Below are 26149 nucleotides of genomic sequence, written 5' to 3'. Positions count from 1 at the left end.
GGTGCGCGGTTATCGACACTCCCACGGTTCGAGCTGTTGAACGTCCAGCGCATCGTTACACCCCTTCTCTTTGGGAAAAAAAAAGTAACATACCTTTCTTTTTTTTGTGTGTGACGTCTACAGCCTTGTGATGCCATCTATCCCTCGCGGTATCTTTACCGCAATTTTCCTCCCGTTGTTACACCATATCCGGTATCTTTTAGTCCCCCTCTCGATCAGGTGCTTTGGGACGATCTCTATAAGGTCGGAGTTTTTCCCGGGTTCAGGTTCTAATGGAGTGGATGCGGATTGGGCTTCTGGTCCTGTTGGGGTATCAGGTACGCTCTTAACTCTTCTAACTTGTTTAAGTTCTCTGCATACCCCTGTATACCTTTGCCGTTTTTCGCCTCTGTTGTGTCCAATTCTCTTCCGAAATTAAGAAGCGCTGGTGAAAATCCTGTTGAATCGTGTTTTGACGAATTTATGGCGTAGCAGAATTCTGGTATGAATTTGCCCAGTCTTTATGGTTATCCTCCACGTAAGTAGCTATCAAAGTTTTCAGTACTTTGTTTATTCGTTCTACTGTATTGCATTGAGGTGAGTACGGCGGTGTTAGAATGTGATTTATGGTATAGGACTTTAGGAACGCCTTAAAATTGCCACTTGTTAACTGCGCGTCGTTCTCCGAGATCATTTTCTTTCGGGATACCGAACTGCATGACTACCTTTGATCGTAGAGTGTCGATAATGGAGTTTGTAGATGCTGCTCTTATCGGCTGGGTGACGACCCATTTGGTAAACCGGTCTTGCATGACTATTAAGAAAATGTTCCCTTTTGCAGATCTTGGGAATAGTCCCATTAAATCAACTGAGACAGTATGCCAAGGCTTTTCTACAGGAGACGGTTGCATTTTCCCGGCTGGTTGCATTTGAGACGGTTTATATTGGAGGCACTTCGTACAGGCTCTAACGTAGCCTGCAATTTGTTTGAACATCTTAGGCCAATAGTACTTCTGCGCTATTCGGCAAATTGTTTTTGCAATTCCTAAATGGCCTGCTGTGGTCGAGTCATGAATTTCCTCCAAAATATCTTTCCTTATATCTTGGTACGCATAATTTCCATGGGTTAATAAACACTGGGTCGGCTAAATTACGGCTGCTCCAAATGTGTTTATATAATTTTCTGTTTGATATTTGTAAATCCGGGAAACCGTCTGGGTTCTGGAGTACATTCCTATATAAATTATCGTACCAACTGCATGGTTCCAGATCTGATGCTAATAATTCCAACTCTGGTTCTTCGTTCTGGTTTTCTTGTGGTTGTCGTGACAAAGCATCTGCTACCTTGTTGAGGACTCCCTTTCTATATATTACCTCGAAATCGTACTGTTGTAGTTCTAAACTCCACCTGGCTAACCGACCTGACGGGTTTTTAAGGTTCTTCAGCCATTTGAGGGATTGATGGTCTGATATGACCTTAAAATTGTATCGTTCTATATATGGCCTCATTTGCTTTATCCCGTACACGTTGGATAGACATTCTTTTTCCGTTGTGGAATATTTTGTTTCGGTAGGTGTGAGGGTTCGACTAGCATATGCGATTACTTTATCCTGGCCGTCGTATTTCTGTGTTAGTGCAACCCCAAGTCCGCAGTTCGACGCATCTGTTTGCAGGTAAAATGTTTTCGAAAAATCGGGGCATGCTAATACTGGAGCCGATGTAAGCTTTCATGTAAGCTTTTCAAACGCGTTTTCCTGCTTATCGGTCCATTTCCATCTTATCTTCTTCTTCAGAAGCATGTTTAGCGGTCCTGCTTTTGTCGAATACTTCTCTATGAATCGGCGGTACCATGATGTTATTCCTAGGAACCGGCGGAGTTGACGCACATTTCTCGGTGCTGCAAGTTCAGTTATAGCGTTAGTTTTCTCCGGGTTATTTGTTATTCCTTCTGCTCCAACCACGTGTCCTAAGTATCTTAGTTATGACTGGCAAAATGTGCATTTCTCGAAGTTCAGCTGTAATCTGGCTTCTTTCAGTCTTCGGAAGACTTCATGTAGGTAATTTAAATGCTGTTGGAGCGTCTTAGATATTACTACGATATCATCCAAGCAGGCAAACTCGAATTCCATATCGGGAGGTATTACCTTATCCAGTAGGCATTGGAAGGTTGCTCCTGCGGAATGCAATCCAAATGGGGTTGTTTTGAACTGAAAATGGCCTTTTCCGGGTACGCTGAATGCTGTCACTTGGCGGCTTGCTTCTTCTAGGGGTATTTGAAAATATCCCTGTTTCAAATCGAGGGTTGAGATAAAATTTGCTTCCTTAAGTCTATCCAGAATTTCCGATATTCTAGGTAACGGATATACGTCCTTATCTGATAGCTCGTTGACTTTTCTAAAGTCAATGCAAAATTTGTATGAGTTATCCTTTTTCCTAACTAGTACAATCGGTGAACTCCAGCCACTTGTGGAGGGTTCGATGGTTCCTTTTTTAACATCTTGTCCACTTCTTGGTTGATGATCTGTAGCATTGCGAGATTGTGCCGCCTATACGGCTGTTTGACTGGATCGCACTTTTTCTTCAATTTTATTTCGTGTTTTATTAAGTTGGTGGGTCCTGATATGTTCTCAAACTCCCTTAGTTCTTTTCTAACTATCTTTCTATAGGAATCTTTCTAACTCCGTATTTTGAGTGGAGTCTTTTAAAGTGTTACATCTCTCTTCTTGATGTTGTATGTATTGTTTGGTCGTATGTTTATCGAATTTAAGTTTGATAGAATGGTTCCTGAGGAATTCCACTCCTAGTAAGGCGTCTTCCGTCAACATTGGCATTACTATGAATGTTTGTCGGGTTTGTAACTTATCGATCTCGCAGTCAATTGTCAACTTCTGGTTAAGCTCCATAGACGATCCATTTGCTAGTCTTGTTCTTCCGCTGTAGCTATCTAGAGAGTCCTCTGTTTCTACAGTCTGTATTTTGTTTCCCTGACGCCTGAAACAGCAGTCGCTGCTGTAAACCCCGTCTCTGCCGCAACGCGAACAAAACTTTTTCCATTGGTTTTTGCAGTTTTTACGGCTGTGACCTGGCATCTTGCATCTAAAGCATGTCGTTTTGGCATCGTACTCTGCTTGGTCCGTACGTCTCCAGTTTCCACGACAAATCTAATTTGCTCGGGTCTTTTCGTCTTCTAAAGCTTCGTATTCTTGGGCTAAATCTTGTAATTCGGTTAAGTTTTCGAAATCCCGGTGGCGCGCATAAAGCTTATATTCTGGTAACAAGTTTTTTATATCCTTTCGAGTTCTTGGTTTCTGGAAAAAGATCCTTCTCATCTGATTAATGTTTAAATCTCCGTGATATATCTATCCACTGGTTCGTTTTGTCTCTGTTTTCTGTTTCGGATTTGCTCCTCTAGTTGTAGCAAATATCCTTTGGGATAGAAAGCTTTTTTAAAATTTTCGCTGAAATCTGTCCACGACTTCCAATTTTTGTTATTGTTTCGGTACCATAACAATGCGTGGTCTCCTAACAATTCTGGTAATTCTCTTAGTTGATCTTGTTTATCGATCTCGTAGGCCAAGCTTAATTCGTCTATCCTCTCTAAGAATTCTATTGCATTCGAATGTTTCTTGTCGAAGTGTGTGTTCCACTTTCGTACTTGATTTAGCAATTCTGATTGCCCCATTTCTTTCGGTATTGTTAATTCCTGTAATTGTCTTCGAATAACCGAAATTTCCTGTTTCAGTGTGTCGGATTCTGCTCCCTTGAAAGTTTTTTCTTTTGGGATTGTTCCTGTCGCTCCCTCATGATCTTTAAAATAGGTTCTGAGTCGTACTCTCAATTCTTCGACGGTTCCCTTGGGATCTAAGCCGTATTTTTCGGCTTCGCTCTGCAATTCCTCTTTGCAAAGGCGGTTTATCCACGATGTACCTGTTACTGAGTCTGTGTCTTTATCTGTCAGCATGTTATTAATTTTTGGTCTCTTTTAGCACTTACTCAATTTTGCTTGGGCACCAGTTTGTAACGGGTAGTTCTTTCGAAGCGACAGACTCAGTAAAACACAGGTTGAAATAGAAATAAATCTATTAGTTTCAACGTATCAACAAAAATTATTATTACTAAGAAAAACAATGAAATACGCGAATTCAATTGCACGCAGACTTGTGCTCGCTTCAACTTCAATCCAGCGGAAGCGCCAAACGCACTCACAATGTTCGGTTGTGCAGATCCTATATACGGTAACGTTCAATGCACGATACCCACGGATTCTGCTTGATTGAGGACAGAGTATAATCCTCAGTACGGAAGTCGCTCTGTCCGGGTCGGCTCGCAGATTCAATACACCATCGAGCCAGGGAGCCTAGAGCGTTAGCCACAAGACTAATCTAATTCTGCCAGTCGCTCGCCTTAAATAGCCGCTTCGGATCCCACCTCGTTGTGTCGTCGTGGAAATGGGTGCGCGGTTATCGACACTCCCACGGTTCGAACTGTTAAACGTCCAGCGCATCGTTACATGCTGTGAAGAATTGTGTAACATCGTGTCTGCTAACCTATCACCTCTCTTCAATGAGGACTCGTTAGTTTTTTCATGGAGTTGCACACTTACTGTTGATTCTTTATAAATGTTATAAATTAATTGGGTGTGTCTGTAATTGACACGATACTGGGTGTCATATGGTTGGTTCATCCTTCACGGTATTTTGGATTACTGGATAGTTACCAGCCGACACTCGAGAAGAGGAACGACATGCTTACTACACTAGCCTATTTTAGAGCTTATGTAATGGTTACTTGGCTATCTATGAATATATTGATCCGCTTCAGTTCAAAAGCCTTTATGTTAGTTTCTCTTGCACAGTGCAATACTTCAAAAATCTCTGCCTGAAATACAAAGGTATATTTTCCTAGTGTGATAGAAATGTCTAAATTTTCACCAGATTTTGTCGCAGGTTCAGTAGGACATCCATAGCTGCGGTTGGTGTGCCCGTCATAGCCTCATGATGAATGTCTTTACTGAGTCTAGCTATTAGCCCATCAGATTTCACATGAGAGAAGAATAGACTTCCCCTGCGGGCAGACTCTGGCTACTTATGCTGACACTGTATCCTTCAGTAACGTTACGTATATTATACGCCTCCTCACATGCAGCCTTTCTATCTGCAGCTTTTTTTGTTTCTGTTCTGACGAATTGCACTTGTGATTGCTTTGTAGGAGGTATTGTTGAATATGTATCTCTCTCTGTATCGAAAAATATACCTTAAATCGCCTCTAGGTTTTCTAGAACGTAATTCACCCTTAAGACATTTAACTACTATACCATGTCTAATATGCGTTGTTGTAAAACAAGTTATATTTTTATAAATTGGTTTGAATCTTATGTGATAGACTGTATTTCTTGTCTACAAAAATATTCCTCTTAAGCTGCCAGATTGTTAGGTCTTCTATAAAAACATTGACGCAGAGGTGCCGGAACCTTAGATAGGGCAGTAGGTAAAATCGTGCTTAAATTGTGTAAGACCAATATTGAAAATCTCAGAGGTAGTTATTTCAAGTTGTTAGCCGAAGTGTGCGGTACGTTATCTCTTCGTATCCGAAATGCACTGAACAGTGTACCAGTGTTTGCTATATTCGCGCGCCATTCAAACACCGGTATATAAATAAACAATGTTGTAAACCAAATTCTTTTATTTATAATACCTAGTTGTTGTGTAAGTATTCTCTTGTTATTAAATGTGTAGTATTAATAGATTACTTTTTATTGCTCTGTAAGTACAACCTGATAAAACCATACACTTTCGCAGTCATCGCATTAAGGTCTGCTTAGTTGTATCCAAGGAATATTTTTAACAGTTCCATGGTCCTAAAATATTTGGTACTGTACCCTTCGATGAAAAATTCAACAAGCCTTCCTCAGACAATTAGTGAAGAATACAGCAAAGTTCCAACTTGCGTTTTAAGTAGTTTTTCTAGAGTCTTCAATATGAATTATATCAGATTTATCGGCCTCAGAGACTTTTTCCCATCCGGTTTTGCCAGGTTTGAGGATAAAAGCCATCCTTATGACCTAGTCCTGGCCGTATTATTTATATGTATTCCGTATTATATTCAGTTAAAGATTTTTGATAATAATTATCCGATTCACCTAATCTTCTGGCAAAATTACATTTTCGGCTAACCTATGTCTTTTAATTTGCAAGGTTGTCATTCCACCAGGGTACTTTCCTGTCAACTTACTATCAATTACCTGGACAATTTTTTTTAAACACTGTTTTTACTTGTTATTTTAAAACAGACGCGTAGCTGGTTTGAACAAGACACCTCATCTACTACATGTCAGGACCGGACGTGTGACAAAAAGGAGTAAGACCGTCAAATTTAATATTAAAAAGGTTACATAAAAGTATTTCTGCGTAGATTAGTAGTCTACTGTAGTAGAGAATAAAAAACAAGGATATTACTACTATATCATTTTAATGTATAACATCTCCTATATGAATCCATAAGTATCTTCAATTCTTCAGTATTAATCTAAAATTAAAATTGTTTGGCACAGATAAAGAGAACAAAATTGTAAAAGTATTACAAGAATATGTAGCTTACACTGTATGTTGTTAAAATCAGTTACAAAATAGTTAAGAAAGGCAGCTGTTAATAATAATAAAATATTCCATAAGAAATAATCAAACAATAGCAACCATTTACCTTGCGGTATTATTCTTGTATATAGAAAAGTATTAAATGGCAGAACAGTTAAACATATATAAAAAATATTGTTATCAAAACGAAAGATCAACAGGACCTAAGCACATAAGTGTTCTAATTTCAATAAAAATTAGAAGAAAATATAATTATTTTGAATTTTACTTTAGAAAGCATATTAAAAATTATTCTAAAGCAAGTAATAAAAGAATTTTAAACATTTACTGTTTACCAGAACATCAAGTGTGACCTACCCCGTCAACACAGAATTAGGAAGGTCAAGGAAAAAGAGTAATTATCAATAATATTTTGGCATTTTATTTTTATTTTGTACCCTAAGAACAACTTTTAAAATGAAAATCAAAACGTCAAAATAAACATAATATAAACTAAAATTTTGGTAAATTTCCAATACAAATAGTAAGGGCCCATTTATACGAGCGCTAATGTACTCGTTAGTGTCGGCCCAACCGGACAATGGCACTACCATTGTACGAACGACATTACCGTTTACCGTAAACCTTTATATTCTTTATATCTTTATATCTTATATCTAGTGGTCATGTATAAAGTTTCTCTGATCCATAGTTAATTATGCTGCGCTAAATAGGTGGAACAAAAAAAACGCAGAAAAAGGCAATAATGGAGTTACAAAAAGTGTAAACATTGGCTTGTGTAATGTTATCGTGGCCCACTGCGTTGTTAAAAGTAATGTTGCACATTACTTTTTTGTACATATATATGGCTTTAGGCTAACACGAACTGTGGTTCTAAAGATCAACAGCATGGCTACTCAAAACTCATATTTTTTACAGTTGTAACTCACATTTTGCTGGCAAGTGTTGTTTTTGTATATTAAATTATTTTCCTTTCTTAAGGCTGTTTTAGCAGTTCAAGTACACTGCGATTTGAAATGGGCGTATCACTTACTTTTCTACACTGCTTACGCGAGACCATCTTTACTCAGTGCCGCCGGCCGACGGGTAGTTTAATGACAACAAATACATTATTCTCCATTCAAATTAGTTTTAACACGAACTAACTGACCGTACGTTCATGAGATTTGACGTCACGAAGGCGATAACGATGAAACTAAGCCCAATGATGAGTAACACGTTTCACTATTAGATTTCAGTATTTTTTAGCAATTTTCTTTAAAATTGGAACATGCTTTTCTCGACTATTACTGGACACAGAAAGGTGAAACAAAAATCAACGATTACAGAAAAAAAAAACTCTTTCGAGTGATGGGCGTAAAAAGTTTGGTTATAATAGAACGTTAAACAGTATATTCCAATTTTTCAACAGAAGTTTCAAAAAAATAAAAAAAAGTAAAACCATCAGTTTAAAGGCAACATAATTTCGAATAACGTGTCCAAATTTCGAGATATTTTGTCAGTAAATAACAGAGAAAACACTGTCCCTAGGTTTTGGTGCACCGATAAAACAGCCTTAATAGTATGTAATTTAAAAAAATCGAATTTGGACAAATAAAGTAAAATAACCTGATACTCTATATGACATTTCTAAAACTGGTTTTTTGTGGCATGTTTCATTGACCTAAATTGATTAAATTTCTAATTTAACTGAGCTGTCATCGAGCTTTGTAGGGTACATAAAGCCAGAAACACTAAAACCTAAGTCAGAAAGTTACATCAATGTTAGATGAACAATAAGGAACTCAAAACCGGATACAAGTTGGAAAAATTGTCGTATTTGACATAATTTTGGGAATAATTTTGTAGTTTTATAGTAACTTGAAAAGAAACTTCTTTATGCCCTACAGAAGTGATTCAAATTTTTGACCTTCTACGGCTAAACACTATCCCAATCTGTCATAAAAACTTCTGCGGATAGATGTAAGAGTTTCTGCTGTAACAGAATTGAAAACTTTTTTTATTCGGTTTTTTAATTCATTCACATTTTGGGATCTAGCCTTAGGATGATCATAGATGATGCTTTTTAAATGTCCCCAAATTGCCTGTTCCACTAATAACTCGATTCGGGAAAGTATTGTTAAAGTATTCACTAATTAAAACAAAAAGAGAAATTAAACGATTTCTACTTAGCGAAACCGAATTCAAATCTTAACCACTGTGTTTCCTAAAATTTGCGAAACAAACAGCTGGATGAATTACTCGGCAAGGGAATCTAAAATTGCATTCCACAAGCCGTTCATCCTAGTCAAAAATCGTAGTGAATTCAGTTTCTCGTACTTCCAACGAAGTAAATAACAAAACAGAATGACGGTATTAGATTTGAAGAGCGTTCTGAAGAGACTTAAGGAGGTCGAAATACGTATCAACGGTTGTTGCTGCACTGTATCAAAACAAAAATCTAATACCGTCATTCTGTTTTGTTATTTACTTCGTTGGAAGTATGAGAAACTGAATTCACTACGAATTTTGACTAGGATGAACGGCTTGTGGAATGCAATTTTAGATTCCCTTGCCGAGTAATTCATCCAGCTGTTTGTTTCGCAAATTTTAGGAAACACAGTGGTTAAGATTTGAATTCGGTTTCGCTAAGTAGAAATCGTTTGATTTCTCTTTTTGTTTTTAGATGGCGTAGTTACGTCCGTATATAGTTATTTTAATAACTATTGTCTAGGACGGGAAAGATTTTTGTTTTGGTTCAGAGCAGTGACTATACCGTTCTGAAGAGACTTAAGGAGGTCGAAATACGTATCAACGGTTGTTGCTGCACTGTATCAAAACAAAAATCTAATACCGTCATTCTATTCACTAATTATTCGACCGTTGTGAACTGAACAGCCGTCTTGATGGAATCAAACATTCTTCAGATTTACATCAGGAAGATTAAGAATAGCGGGAAGAATATGATTCTGTAACAAATCCAGGTATACTCTACTCTTCAAGTTGCCCTCAATAAAAAATGGACCTATTATCTGGTCTCCTAAAAAACAAGTCCAGACGTTAACTTTTTGAGGACGTCGAGTTCGGTAAACAACTCTTCTGTGCTGGTTTTCCCTCGCCCAATACCTCGTAGTGAAAGGATTGTGTCTCCCTACTAAAGAAACGGAAGAAGTAAATAAAATGTTTTTAATACAATTGGTTTCATCATCAGCCTTCGTTATCAGAGTTTGACAAAACTCCATTCTTTGAAAGTAGTCGTCTGGATAAAGCTGCTGCGTTTTAGAATAAAATCTTGTAACCGTGCTTTTTTCCTTACCTTTGTTACAGTCACATTGCTTACATCTAACTCTCTAGCAACGCTTCTACTTGAACGTGTTTAATTTACCTCGATTGTTGCACAAATTTATGTATCCCGGTATTCTTTTTCCCCAACTTCTGGTGACAGTTCTTGAGCGTGATGTTTTCTGCAATTTTTAAGGCAATAATAACTCTCAATTTTTTAAAAATATTATGAGCTGACTGTACGCAAGGTCTCTCCTCAAAAAAACACAACAAATAAATCTACACACTGTTGTCTATATATATAAAACCATTTTATTATTTAAACCTTTTCTGCGGTCGTATAAACAGACATGTTGTTTACAAATATAAATTAAACATTTACGCTCTTATAGCTTTAAACAACCACTGTTAATGACATATTACTGGCGATGGGGCAACGGAGGACACACGTCAAATAACTGTCAAAGTGAAAATTTGAATTTAAAAGTTCTCCGATAAAAATTATAGTTTTTAATAATTTTAAACAGTATTGATTTAAAATTTAAGTGAAAAAACCATAATAAACGAGCCGGTTTTCTAATTAGTATTGTGATTTACTTTTTATGTATAATTAGGATTTTAATTTTGACCATATAGTTAAACGACAAGTGTTTTACGGTTGTAAACTTATATTTTGTTCCCCCAATGGGGGACACTAGTGCAGGGACGTCCTCGTTGACGCAAATGTTAGTAGATAATAGTGAGGACCATTTAAAAATAACTAATAATCAAAGCATGACCATAAAAAATGTCAACAGTGTAGGTGCTGTCATGGAACCGGAAAAGAAAACCTTTAATTTACGCTCAGATAAGTATAATATTAAAAATATTTGGGTTTATATTGAAAAAGTAAATGTTGAAAATTTAGGTAGATTACATCCGATGACTGTTGGTCACATATTATTCAAAAAATTAAAGCTTACAAATATTTTAGAAATTAAAAGCATAGGTAGAAATCGCATCAAGGCGATCAAAATAATTTAGTAAATAATCAAGCATTAAAATTGGAAAATCTTAAGGCGTACATACCTAATCATTTGTTGGAAATCAAGGGTTTAGTACGGGACGTAGATACTCAGTATGACGTAGATTATTTAATAAATACTATAGAGTCATCTTCTAAAGTTATTAATATATATAGAACTAAACGTAAAGTTGTTAATGATAATAAAGTTGAATTCATAGATAAAAAGACAATAATTATCACATTTGAAGGCAACGTTCTGCCAAATTATGTTTCTTTTAATAAGGTATTTTGTCCTGTTGAACAGTATATTGGAAAAGTCGTTCAGTGTTATAAATGTCTTAGATTTGGACATGTATCCAAACAGTGTAAAAGTACACAAGAACGGTGTATTCAATGTAGTGAAATTAAAGAAAAAGATCATAATTGTAATAGAGAAATTGTATTTTGTATTCATTGTAAAAGTAGGAACCATCTGTCGATATCTAATAAATGTCCACAATATGAAAAACAGAAAAAAATAAAAAATATAATGGCTGAACATAACATATCTTTTGTAGAAGCACGTAATTACTGTGAAAAGCCCTTTTCAAATTTTGTAAGTAACAACTCCTTTGAATGTTTAGCAGAATATGAAAGGGATTTTCCTAGTTTGCCTACAACTAGTAAAATTATTCCGGTATCTAAACAAGTTTCACACAAGCCAAATTCTGTTTTTACTCACACTGATTTAAATATTACGAAATCTCAAACAAATAAAAAAAGAAAAGTCAATTCACCAACTACACAGTCGTCTACTGAGAAACCAATGTTTCCTTTTGTTTTTGGACCTGATAAACCTTTACCTGTTAATCGAATTGTACCAAATTATGAAAACGTTGAAATTAAAAGAAATGTAACTGAAAGTCTTTCTACTTTTATATATCAGCTTTTACAAAGTATACAAACTTTTGATGATATACGATCTATAGATAAACAATTAATAGTCAATAATATTGAACAGGTATTGGAGGGTACTCTGATTAATACTAAGTAAAAAAATGTCTTGTCAACCTAAGTTAAAAATAATGCAGTGGAATGCTCGTTCTGCTGTCTCAAATAAAAATAGTATGATGCATTATTTAGTAACTAACAAAATAGACATAGCTCTTATTAGTGAAACATGGTTTAAAAAAAATGTATTATATGATTTTAATGGGTATAATCTTGTTCGTAATGATAGGTTGGATGGTTATGGTGGAGTTGCTATACTGATAAATAAATCAATTTGTTTTACTAAACTAAAAATTGAAAATAATAATTACAATAATGAAATACAGTTATGTGCTATAAAAATTAAATATGGAAATAGTCAAATTAGTTTTATGTCACTATATAGAGCCCCGAAAATAAGATGCACGATAAGTGATTGGATTAATATATTTTCCCAGTTACAAAAACCAATTATAATAGGAGGTGATTTTAATGCCCATCATACTATTTGGGGTTCAAGTACAAATGATGGAATCGGAATACAGCTGATTAAAATGGCAGATGATCTTGAATTTACAGTTTTAAATAATGGACAACCAACAATACTAACTCAACCTAACCAGAATTACTCAATGATTGATGTAACTTTCTGCAGTCCGGATCTTGTTAGTAAGACTGAATGGTCTATCTCTTCAGACACGCTAGGATCAAATCATTTTGTTATACAGTTGGAAATTTGCATTAAAGCCGAAACAGAAAAAATATTACCAAAAAATAAATGGAACATCAAAAAAGCTAATTGGCCTTTATATACTTCTTTAGTACAAAACTTTTTTAACCAAAATACTGAAATTCCAAATAACACATCAAGCAAATATGAACATTTAATGAATGGTATAAATTATGCTGCTCACATTGCAATACCACAATATAAACCTTTTAAGCCAAAAACTCGAAACCCGCCACCTTGGTGGAATTCTGAATGTGACACTATTATTAAAAACCGGCAATATTCACTCATGAATTATAAAAAAGAACGTAATTTTGAGAACTATATAAAATGCCAATCAAACATGGCAAGTACAAAAAAACAACTAAAAAGTATTGCGAAACAAAGCTGGGTCAATTGGGTTTCTTTTCTTAATAAATCAATACCATCATCAGTACTTTGGACTCAAGCTAGAAAGTTATACAGAAAATCACCAACAAAAAAAAAATCTTTTGAAAATATTTGGATAGAAGAGTTTTTTGATATAATTGCTCCTCCAACAGTGATATCTATGCCTAATAAACCTAAGAAAATAGTAACCGACAAAAACCACTTTTTACTTCAACCGATTAGACAGACAGAACTAAGCTATGTTTTAAATAATCGTTCTAGCACAAGTCCTGGTTATGACCACATTAAGTATCCTATGCTTGATCTGCTTCCTCCAATCGCTAAAGATCTTTTATTGGAATTATTTAACGAATTTATGTCTGCAGGTACGGATGAATTTAAAGAAGTTATTGTAATCCCAATTTTAAAGCCAATGAAGGATCCGAATCTGGCAAAATCATACAGACCAATTTCACTTATGTCTTGTGTTCTCAAAGTATTAGAAAGGATACTAAAAGTAAGGCTTGAATAGTGGTTAAGTGAGAAAAAACTACTTCCAAATTCTCAGTTCGGTTACAGACAAGGATGTGGTACTTTGGATGCACTCGCTACCGTAGTAACTCACATTCAAAATGCATATTCTCGCAATACGTATGTTCCACTATTATGTTTGGATATTGAAGGTGCATATGACAGTGTTAATTTAGATATGCTAAAAGAAAAAATGATTCAACAATTCCAAATACCTTTCCTGCTTGCCCAAAATATTGTCAATTTCTACTTAAACAGGAAAATATATATTAGGATGGAAAACAATCAACTCATTGGACCACGTTTTAATAGTTCGGGTCTTCCACAGGGCTCAGTTTTAAGTCCACTTCTATTTAATCTTTACACAGCCGATTTTCATAATATTAGTATCGAAAAAATTTCATTTAATACAATACAATATGCAGATGACTTCTGTATCTATACTGAATCTAAAAAATACAATGACGGCTTAAACACATTGGAATGTGTTTATGAATATTGCTGTAGGTGGTTTAGAAAAAATGGTTTTGAGTTGGCAAACAACAAGTCTAACATTTGTATATTCACTAGACATAACTTGCCTCACAGAGAACAAATAATATTAAATGATAATTATTTTCCCCTCTGTAAGTCGATAAAATATTTGGGTATGATTTTGGATACAAAACTGACCTGGAAACTGCATGTTGATTTTATGCTTGATAGGTGTACTAAAGCACTAAACTTTCTCAAATCAATTACAAAAACTTGGTGGGGTGCTGATGTTGAAACATGTCTTCTATTTTATCGTTCTTATATCAGGTCCATTATAGATTATGGCTCTGTACTTTACGGATCCGCTAGTAACAATATTTTAGGCCGTATAGATGTTTTTATAAACACAGTTTTGCGGTGTTGCATGGGTGCTATGAGATCTACCCCTATTGAACCACTTTATGTTGAGACAATGGAACCGCCCAGTAAATTTAGAAGAGAATATCTCAGTCAAAAATTTCTCCTTAAAGTTCGTTGTTACAACACTTGTTTATATAAAGATATTAGTAGTTTAAACTATTTCGACTTAACAAATAAATATTGGACTCACAAGAATTCTCCTCCCTTATGCGAAGCATTTCGAAATACTGCAAATAAAGATACTGAACTTACAGTTGCAAATAAAGTGATACATTTTAAAGATTTCTTTGAGTTACTGGATCAAGTACATATAATACAACCTATTTATCATGAGAACCCTTTAATAAGTCGTATTGTTTTAAACAACTATCTAACAAATTGGCCAAAATCTGTTTGTATTTATACAGACGCATCTAAAAGTTCAAAGGGTACTGGTTGTGCCTTTTATATTCCAGATAAATTTATAGAAAAAATGTTTAAGCTGCCCACAAATTTCTCTATTTTTAGTGCCGAGGCTGCGGCCATATATGAAGCTTTAATTTATTTTAAATTTGCATCCTATAGTTCAGCAGTAATTTTATCTGATTCATTATCTGTACTTACAGCTATTCAAAAACCGCAACTACCATGTAGTACTTCTAATCCGTACATTTTTTTAATTAAAAAATGCTTATGTGAAATTAATAAATACACCCAAAAAATACAATTGATGTGGATCAAAGCACATTCAGGACTTACATATAATGAACACGTAGACCAGTTAGCTAAAAATTCCATCATTCATGGAACACTAACCAACTATCATCCTTGCATTATAGATGCTTTTGCTTGTTCAAGAACTGAACAAATGAACAACTGGAAAGCACACTGGGAAAAGTACTGTAGTATTTCAACAACACAATATAGTTTGATACAACCAAATATTCCAAAAAAACCTTGGTATAACAATTTCATCCTCCCTCGCAAATATATAACTACCATCAGTAGACTTAGATTTGGTCATGCATGTTATCCTGCACATTTATTTAAAATAAATATATTAGATTCCGATATTTGTCAAGAATGTCAGATTAAAAGTGACTTAAACCACATATTTTTTGAATGTCAAAAGTATAAACAACACACGAACAACCTTATTAAAAGAATGATGGACAAGAACATCCCACTTCCTGTTAATATTCTTTTTCTACTATCACTTAATGAAAAGAAAATGTTTGACTGCTTGATAAACTTTTTGTCTGATAGTAAAGTGTGCCTGTAATTAGATTTGTAACCTATGTTTGGAAAAAATAAAAAAAAAGATTAAAAAAATAAATAAAAAAAAATAAATTAAAAAAAAAATAAAAAAAAAGGATTATAAAAAAAATATTAAAAAAAAAAATTTAAAAAAAATAAAAAAAAATTAAAACATAGTAAAACAATCACTAAGAGGATCTAAACCTCCGAGGTGTTGAATCGGGTTTATGTCCTAACGTAGTGATTAAAAAAAAATATATATTACCATAGTTGTATTTATTAACATAGTAGGTAGATATTTTTATTTGTAAGATGTATACACTATGTATTTCACGTCTGTCAATAACTGAATTATAATAAAGGTATAATATAGTATTTATTAACATAGTATGTACATTAGCTAATTACGGAATAATTATATTATTATTATTATATTAATCATGTTTCACTAATTCTTTAAATATTTATATGCATATTTAAATTCGAAAATAAAGCTCATGCTGATTGTGACTGGCTGAATGACAATTGTCCAAGCCAAGGAAAAAAAAAAAAGGGGGCAACGGAGGTTTGTGGAATGTCGACGGCGTGCGTTGTTAGGACTATATGTATATATATATATATATATATATATATATATATATATATATAGTCCGTTAAATTTTCGTCTAAATATAGATCTGTATGCCGCATACCTCCGTTAACATCTAAAAAAAAAAATTATACAGTGGTCGCACATCCAATGGATGTTGCTTTGGGTTTTCTCAAGCGAAGGTTCGGTTGTCTGTCCAAAAACAAGTAGAGACATGTATTGCCGGCTATGTTTGTTAAGTATTAAAATTATGGTGTACATTATTTCTTACAGCTAGTTCAAATGCAAGAACTTTAACTTCAGTCAAAGTAAACGCAAATAGTTTACTTTCCGTATTCAAAATGTAAAAAACAAGTTCCTCCTCGTGATCTGTATTAAAAACAGGTTTATATCTGCCAAAGTGTAAAACATACAAATTTAAAGTCTATTTTTTTAAGAGTTATTTATTTCTAAATATTACTTTTTTTACTCGCATCTTTTACAGAGCCACCAAGTTCTTCACCTAGATTTTCCGCCCTTTCCACTTTGTCTCTTGAATGCACATAATTTGAACTTTCTTTTTGTTAAGCTCATGTACCAACTCCATATATTTATCCTGTAAGACTTCCCAGATCCCTGATCTTTGAAACTTCTTATGGCATCTTTAAGCAATTATTGTATTTATATTGGATTAAACTACAATATTGATTGTAATAAAATTATATTTTACTTTTGTTTTTGACGTTTCCGAAAATTGTTTTCAAAAAATATTATTTCAAAAAAATAAACTGCTATTTTAACCTGTAGATGTTTAATAATTGAATTTAATTATGAAGCCGAGACCGTTGAAAATTTTGTTTTTTTAGATGGTATACCTATAATTGTGATAGGGGATAATTTCCTGTACCCTCCCGCCAGAGCCTTGTTATCCAATTGACTGCACACTAACCATCTTCTATAATCCGCTCATGTGCGGTTAAGATTTGGGTTGCTTAATATTATGAATTAAAGTTTAATTGGATGTTATACAACTGAATAAATACAAAAATGGATGCACAAAAAAAATGTATGCGACGAAGACAAAAGCTATTGATTGATAACAGCCATGATAACATTTATGTTATTAAAGATAACCGCAATACGTGGTCAAAAGAGATCATAAGAAATATTACTTTTTATCTTCCTCTCTACGCCTCTGGCTATACACCAAACATTATCTACACTTTTTATTCCCAATCGATATAGTTTCAGACGTAAATAATGGCTCTCTAGTGGAAAGCCGCTATTAATATTATAGAGAATAATCGATGTCACCAACTATGTCCGTTACTTATTCCTGTCCAATGCACTCATCTTAGATAAGGAGATAATCACGTATGATGCTGATGCATTTGACTATAATAACCTAGCTCATCGTATTTATAATGTATGTATACGTATTTAATTATAGCTTAATTTAATATTAACAATTTTATATTAACAATTTAATATTAAGAAATACAACTAAAACCAGCTTGTTTGGTACGGGCATGTAGAGAAAATAACAGACCATCGTCATCGCCTATCAAAGATAATATTAGATTGGTAGCCATCTGAGCGAAAAAAAGAAACGAGCAAGACCGAAAATAACATGGCTTAATGCAGTCCAAAAGGCATTTTTAGAGAGGGAGATCTACGACCAGGAGACAGAGTCGATAGACGTAAATGAAGACTGGGAACTTGAGAAATGATGTATTTTATACTACAATTATATACTAATCTCGTTATTAATTAATTTTGGAAACGGTGTTTTTTCTTATGATAACTTAGTTCACCTATATAGGTTTATGATCCAACTGGCTATCAGTATATGGTATAGAGTGCATATGAACATTTCTTCTTTTTAAGTTATTTACCTATATACTTCCACTTTTTTTTCCAGTTTTTCTTTAAACATGTCTCCAAGAATCTCGACGCTTCCTCTTGCTGTCTGACGAATATATTATAGCTTTTTTTAGTACATATTGGTATAAAATTAAAGAAAATCTACACTTTAGGATGAGACAACCATTTATATGAAGTAACCACATGATAATAACAATTTTTTATTAATATGATCAATATTCATGACTATTTTAAAAACCTACTGTATCATATATTTATAAATTTATATTATATATATATATATATATTTTTATATACGTATATATAATATTATATATATATATATATATATATATATATATATATATATATATATATATATATATATATACACTTCTCAACAATTGAAGTGGATATTATGAAAATGTGTATTTTATTTTTTGTTCATAAGGCCAAATAGAAAAATGGAGTGATATAAAAAGAGATTCATTTTTACTTCGTATTTTCATATAGATGAACCGAAAGAAAGAAATTCTTTAAAAAAAAAAATAGAAAATAAACAAAAATTGTAAAATTAACAACCTAAAATTTCCATTCCTGCTCAATTTCTAATATCCCGAAAATTAATAGTGTGTGGGTCTACCTCTGTGTCGCATTAGTGCTCTAACTCTATTTGGGAGACCTCTTATTAAATTATTGATGGACTGCTGCGGTATACGTTCCCAAATCGCGCGTAATGTATTGGCCAACTGATCTAAGGTTTGGGGCGGTTGAAGGAGCCTGTTTTGTTGCCTAGACATTTCGACCCAAACGTGTTCAATGCAATTGATATCAGGTGAACACGGTGACCATTCCATTCTTGTAATTCCATGAGCTTATATACACTCGTTAACAATTCTCGCACGGTGAGGGCGAGCATTATCATCAATCAGAACAAATTGTTCGCCTATTGCACCAAAATATGAAACAATTATGGGTACTATGACTTTGTCTCGATATCGTGTAGCAGTCATTGTCTCATTAATTATGACGACTAGACGACTCTCTAGTTAGTCGTGGATCTACCCATCCGCGCCGTCTAGCCCTTAAATTGGATGCATGTAACCGTCTTCTGACAGTTTGACTGGAAATCGCTAGTCGAATAGCATGCCTTAAGATAGTGTTAATTCTGGAAGCCGTGAATGTTGGGTTTCTTCTTGCCGACGAGTTGTAGATCGTTCTCTTCCTCCTCCATGCCTGTATGTTGCAGATCCAGTTGCTACATACCGATTCCATGCACGACTTATCACACTTTGCGACGCATTTAGCCTCATAGCAACCTCTTGTTGAGTTATACCTTGTTGGATCCAACGAACTAATCGCTCGAGCTGCACTAGTTCTAAACGTCTTTGCGGCATAATATTTTTGTGATAAATACATTTCTTGACTTATTGACAACTGGTAAAGCCAATACTTTTATACGAATAATATATTCATGTTTGGAACAACATGTCTCTCTTTGTACGAGATAAGGACCGATAAGAATAGGAAGAAAAAAAAAACCACATGCAAAAAATATTGGCAATATAGATAGCATATAAAGTATAGTACAGGCAATTATTTTAAAAATAGTTTTATATGTTAATTTTAGGAATTTTAAAATTATCCACTTCAATCCACTTCATATATAATTTAAGCTTGAAGATGTCGATTTCGGCGTGTCCCTTACTTCATCTGGGTCTTCCGTCTATATAAATCAGATAGGTAATTAATATAATCGTTCTTGGGTATTTAATTTGCCTCAGTTAATTTAGTAATTCGCTTCTGGTTGTGTATTGAGATTTTTGGTCATAATAGTTGCTTCTTCTCCTATGTGCCATGATGTTGGCATTACGCCAAATTTGTTGTAAGTACAGCTGCGTGTATTTGATTATCTTCGTTGGTGTTCTTCCAATACTATATAACCCTTAGCCACGATATTATCGTTTGAACTATTCTTCCTGAGAATAATACCACTAAAGAAATTGAAATAAAGCGAGGTGTGAGACAAGGGTGTATACTGTCACCAACCCTGTTTAATCTCTATTCCGAAGACGTAATGAATAGAACACTCTCTGAGCAATCCGTAGGTATTAAAATAAATGGTGTTAGATTAAACAATCTGAGATTTGCCGACGACACCGTTCTCATCGCAGACACACTTGAAGAGCTACAGACATTGGTGAATAAGATAGCAGACTGCAGCGAAGAATATGGACTATCTTTGAACATAAAGAAAACTAAATTTATGGTAATATCGAAATCAACACAAAATGTCCAAAATTTATATTTACACAATGAAATTATCGATCGAGTTAGCAAATACAAATATTTAGGCACTTTTAAAAATGAAGACAACGATAGCTCAGCAGAAATCAAAATAAGAATAGAAAAAGCCAGATCCATATTCACTAAAATGAAGAGAGTGTTCTGCGGAAGAGATTTGAGCCTTGAAATGAAACTTCGCCTGATGAGGTGTTACGTACTTTCTGTGCTGTTCTACGAAATGAAGTCATGGACGTTAAAAAAGATTGATACCAAAAAATTAGAGGCATTTGAACTGTGGATGTATCGCAGAATCCTGAGAATATCATGGACCGAGAGAGTCACAAATGTCGAGGTCTTGAAAAGAATGAATAAAGAAAAGGAAGTCATATTTACGATCAAAAAACGAAAACTGCAATTCTTGGGACACATTACAAGAGGCGAAAGATATGAACTGCTTCGAATAATTATGCAAGGGAAAATAGCAGAAAAAAGGTCCATAGGAAGAAGACGAAACTCCTGGCTAAAGAATCTACGGGAATGGTATAGCTGTAGCAGCAACGAATTGTTTCGGTCAGCAGTTTCGAAAATACGTATAGCCCTGATGATCGCCAACCTTCGGAATGAAGATGGCACTTGAAGAAGAAGAATGATTTACTTGGGAAAAATAATTGATGGTGCTGTTGTTAATAAGTACTATTGATACGGAATTCATTGAATGTAAACATTGTCCGGTAAGGTGTCTTGTACTATTTTCTATACTATATGTACTATATTTTCTCTAATCCCTACCTTATTCCTGATAAAGTTTCCTAGCTTATCAACTCAATGTTAATTATATATTTATTGCGTTAAGGTATATAAATTGACCATATATTTATTGTTATTCGTAAAGATATGTAGCTACTTATGTATACAATATATTGTTTGTATTGGTATTTTAACTCTCCCAACTAAGTCTCACCTTGTGCTTCTTTCTCCACCTTCTACTAATCGTATTGCTCGTCCGTATATTTCTGCCTCACTGTAATTACTATGTATTCTGTTTACAATTTTTAGCCTACCTTTTTTTTCTTTTTTTCTCAAAATACAATAATTGATTTTGATTTATTTTAATTCGAAGTAGGTTTCTAGAACTGTCAGTGTGTTTTTTATTTAAGCTTGAATATCGTGCTAATCTCATTCAAAAATATTTCTCCTTTAGTTGGTCTTGGGAGTGGCAATATTACCCTTAAGGTACTCATTCCACCCAATAGCATGTAAATAAAAGTAATTATTTTTTGTCTTTGCAAATTCACAGTTTTATAATTTAAGGTTATAAGTAGTTGGCTATATAACAATACGTATTTATAATAATATAGAAACATTGGTAAGACAGTACTCGAATGACTGAAAAAGCATACCAGACACACCTAACAGACCACGTATTAGATTTGATTTTTAGCATTGATTATTGCGCGTTTTGTTGACCGGAATTATATTAAATGTAGAATAGCTTTACATTAAATAAATAAAATATGACTCTCTTCAGACACCGACGAGACCCAATTAAGATTTTGTTTTGGTTGCTAGCAAGCCAGAGAGTATACAAATAGTAGTTTTATACAGTAATTGTTAGTCTATTTTTATACATTTTACTTTAGAATAATTTAAACGAGTTTTGTTGATTCACGAACTTCTCCAAAATTTACCACAAAATCAATATAACGTTAATAATTCGTTAGTTCAGTGCTTGTACTTTTCTAATTTCCAAAGACACATGTTTTTAGTATAATTAAGAGACTCTTTGAATGTACACATATAAATTTATTGTTGCAGTTGCTGTTAATTTTTTTAAACGCTACATTATTTGTGATGGCTCTCTATGACATGTTTTTTGCCAGAAGAGAGGGAGGAGATCCTACTACAGTTTCAGTATCTGCCGAAGCAACGACCTATGGAAATCCTGGTTTTAGAGAACCAAGAACAAATGGTACGTTATTTGATTTATTATTATCTTTGAACTTTATATTTTTATCCCGAAATATATATTAAATAGGCATTCATAAAAATCAAAAGAATAGTATTAAATAAAAATTTGTGATATATATGTAATATAACTATTAATGTAAAGCACTTTTTAAACTGCAAACTTTATCCTAAAAAATTCAACAACAATCTTTACATCAACAATAATAAACAACATTGTAAATGTCTTAAAGAATCTTTTCACGAATTTTAAATTACTTTAAAAATTGTACCCAAATGTAAATTAAAATCATGTAAATAGACATGTCTCTAATAACTAGACAGGCAAATATGCAAAAAAATATACGTGCAAATATGCACTAATTTACCCAAAAATATGCATTTCTTTTTAAAAATATGCATTAAATATGCAGTGCTTTTTTAAAAAAATATGCATACTGTCAATGGAAACATATATTTAGTAATAGTGTATTAATTAATATTTAGTTTAATAATTAGAAAACAATATAAATAAATTTAAAAACTAAGTAAGTAATGTTAATGTACTAATTAATTGTAATGAAAGTAGTAAAAAGGAAAACACTATTTCCTAAAATTATGAAAACAATAAATGACCAAATTTTTTCAAACTTTTCCAATAAAAGCTTATGACTTAAGTATATCTGTATACATATAATTGTAAATTAAAAAACTTCTTTCCACATCAACGTATTTAATGAGAGCATATTTTAAATTCACAAAAATACTTGGTTCTAAATATATTTCTTCGCAAAAATTACCAACAAGAACGTCAGCTACTTCACTAAGTTTCTGAAAACTATTGTTTTTTTTACTTATTGTTTAAAATTTTTTAAAAATATCTTTTTCAGTATTACCTTTAACATTTTGACAAGCTGATCTTATTTCTATTTATATGCTTGGCTATGTTTTCGACCAAGGACAACTTTGATTATTGTAATTAAGTTATAGTTTTTTGAAGCAAACTAAAATTTGATTTAATGAAAGAAAATTGCTGCTCAAGAACATTGTTTTTAAAAATTTATTTAGCATCTAGCAAAGATTGAGAACTTTCATCCAATAAAGCGTTAATTATATTTTTTAAATCCACGAAATAGTCTGGATAGAAAAAAAACGGCTTCCAACAATGTTCCCAGCGGGTTAGAACGGATTATGGGGAAAGTGGAATATTTGAAAGCATTTCTTTATAAAGTGGAATATTTATAGGAGATTTAAGGAATACTTTTTTATTCTTGATATCAGGAAGTTTACAAAAGGAAATTTTGTTTAATCTTCTCCGCAACTCTATTCATTCCATTCGCTAAACAAGTAACGTGTATTAAGTTGTTCTAAAGTTTTTTTAAAATTTTATCCTGCCCTGATCATATATGGTGCAGCGTCGGATAAAAAAGCAATACTTGATGGCTAGGAACAGCTACAAGAAGAAAACTTTTTGCTATTTCTTCTTGTTGAAAAGTGATATTGTTCCAGAGTTTTTTTTTCTAATTGCTTGCATAGAATTAAATAGGATTTTGGTAAGATCTGATCGCTTAGAACATGAATCATAACAAGAGCGATATATCTTTCTGATCAATGAGTGGTCAAGTAATTGTCACTTATATTAGTTTTTATATTATCTATTACTGTCGAGTACAACGAGTTGACATGGATTATCTTTTAGTTCTTTCACTTGGAATAGTCAATTTATATTTTTTTTAAGAAATAATTTTTTTTTTTGAATAATTTTGAAAACAGTATATTTAAAGAGATTAATGAAGGGCACAAGCCTTCATTAAAAGTATCTTGTTCGTTTCCTTCTAGATTTTGTTTTGTTTTTTTTTTGGATAAATGTGACGCAGTTTAGACATATTGATCTATCCCAAATTTTTTTTTGCATGCAATATGTAATGGATTTTAATATAATATAATCAAAAGAAGAAAATTTCATTTAAGTAACTGCACGAGTATTGCATGACAGTCACTGATATTTCAGAAATAGTTAAAATATTTATTAAATATTAATAAAACATAAACAATAACAATTTATAATACAATAATACCAAAAATATTAGGTAGTATCTATAGGTACTACCGGTAATATAGAAGACTGAAATATTGAAATAAAATAAATATTGGAATTTCCAGTTATTTAGTGATACCATTATCTACGGTTAGAGAAATTTTATTTAAAATCTGCAACTCGAAATAAATTGAAGTTTATAAATTTTATGTAATTTTTTGTATACATACGCAAAATCCCCAGATATTTGCATAATATATATGGACTGCGTTATGTAATAACGGATTAAGCACCAAAAATTTAAAATCGAGATAATAGTACCATCTAGCAGATAGGGTGCAAATCTATGTATAAAATTATGTTTTTTTTAAAAAAAGTACAAAATAAAGTGGTGTTTAAGAGCCTGTATTAAGCGACATTGGTTATTTTATTAAGAAAAATCTCACATTAAGATTTGTAATATCGAATTAAAAGCCAAGTTGATTTTACAGAATTAAAAACTCTTACAACAAAACTTGGAATATCAAATCAAGCGCCAATATTAGTAAATAATCCATTGTCAAAAACAAAAATCCTTGTCTTCTATTAAGTGTAATAACGAAATAAGCACCACAAATAGTCGGTTAATTCTTTATTACAAAACAACATATTATTTATTGTCTAGCTTTTAAGAGATCGAATTACGCGACATCGTTTGTCGGATAATTCGTTATTTTAAAACAAAGTTCAAGCACTTAATGGATCATTGGGCATTGTGCAACAGTCGTCAACCAACTAGCGATAATAGTATTGTCATTTTTTTGCCAGGTTATACGTGCATAATAAAATTAAGTTAGATTTATATTATTCCACCAAATGAATAATCTAAGCCTAATGAATAAAAATTGTAGAAGTTACAAACTGATGTGTACAGTTATAGAAAATAGTGCAGGTTCTTTTTCCTTTGAAAAGAATGAAAATTTATTACCAGAGCCAGAGGTACGTATTATATAATAACATTTATACAGTGAGTCCATTTAATACATCTTCTTCTTTAAGTGCCGTCTCCTAATTGGAGGTTAAATATCATCATCACTATCTTTACTCTATCTACTGCTGCTCTGAAGAGTTCTATAGAACTAGGTACATGTGAACCAGTCCCTTAAATTCTTCAACCAGGACACTTTCCTTCTTCCTATGTTCCTTCCTAAAGGCAACAAGAATTAAACAGATTTTGGGCACTTAATAACTATCAAGCTAAATGCCTCTATGTATCATCTTCAGTCGTAGTTGTGCCACTAAAAAGAAAAAGAGTAAAACTATCTACTAAAAGAACCCACACAAGAAAATTCCACCTAGCTGGTAAAGTAGTATGTTTAAAAATGTTTATTCAAACTTTAAGAATATCCTCGGCAAGAGTTGACCGATATTTAAAAAAAGTTCAACATAAGTCATTAAAGATCATAGAGGAGAAAAGACAGCTACCCATCGAAAAATGCCTGAAGATCAAAAACAAAGAATTATTGATTACATCAGCAAATTTTCAAAATATAGGTCGCATTATTGTAGAATCCAAAGTGAACTACTTTTTTTAAACAGTGATGTAACCCTAGATATAATGTTTAACTTGTATAAAGAAGAAAATCAGGATAGTGTTTCTTTTTCTTCCTATAAACGCATATTTTATGACAGAGTTAATTTGCAAAGGAAACGACTTAAAAAGGACACATGCAATAAATGCAATAACTTTGCAGTTAAAATCCTAAGCTCTACATCTAAGCAAGAGAAAAAAGAATTTGAGAGGATAAGAGATACTCATCAAGATGAAGCAAAAGCAGCTAGAAATCTTATGAATTCAGATCTCCAAAAAGCTAAAAATGAAGAAAATCTGGAGGTATTGAC

General features: G+C 33.0%; 1 protein-coding gene across 2 annotated transcripts in view; it reads left to right on the top strand.

The window, feature by feature from the left end:
* The window catches only part of LOC140439821 (uncharacterized), a 376019-nt gene that overhangs the window by 329338 nt on the left and 20532 nt on the right, over positions 1-26149 (top strand). For both annotated transcript variants that reach the window (XM_072529974.1, XM_072529973.1), the window contains exon 5: positions 22102-22255. In XM_072529974.1, coding sequence (XP_072386075.1) covers positions 22102-22255 — 154 coding nt within the window. The remainder of the gene's footprint in view (positions 1-22101; positions 22256-26149) is intronic.

Source organism: Diabrotica undecimpunctata, chromosome 4 (assembly GCF_040954645.1).
Source record: "Diabrotica undecimpunctata isolate CICGRU chromosome 4, icDiaUnde3, whole genome shotgun sequence".
Classification (NCBI taxonomy): Eukaryota; Metazoa; Arthropoda; class Insecta; order Coleoptera; family Chrysomelidae; genus Diabrotica; species Diabrotica undecimpunctata.
The sequence above is the reverse complement of the archived record's forward strand: the minus strand, read 5'-3'. Positions and strand labels throughout refer to the sequence as shown.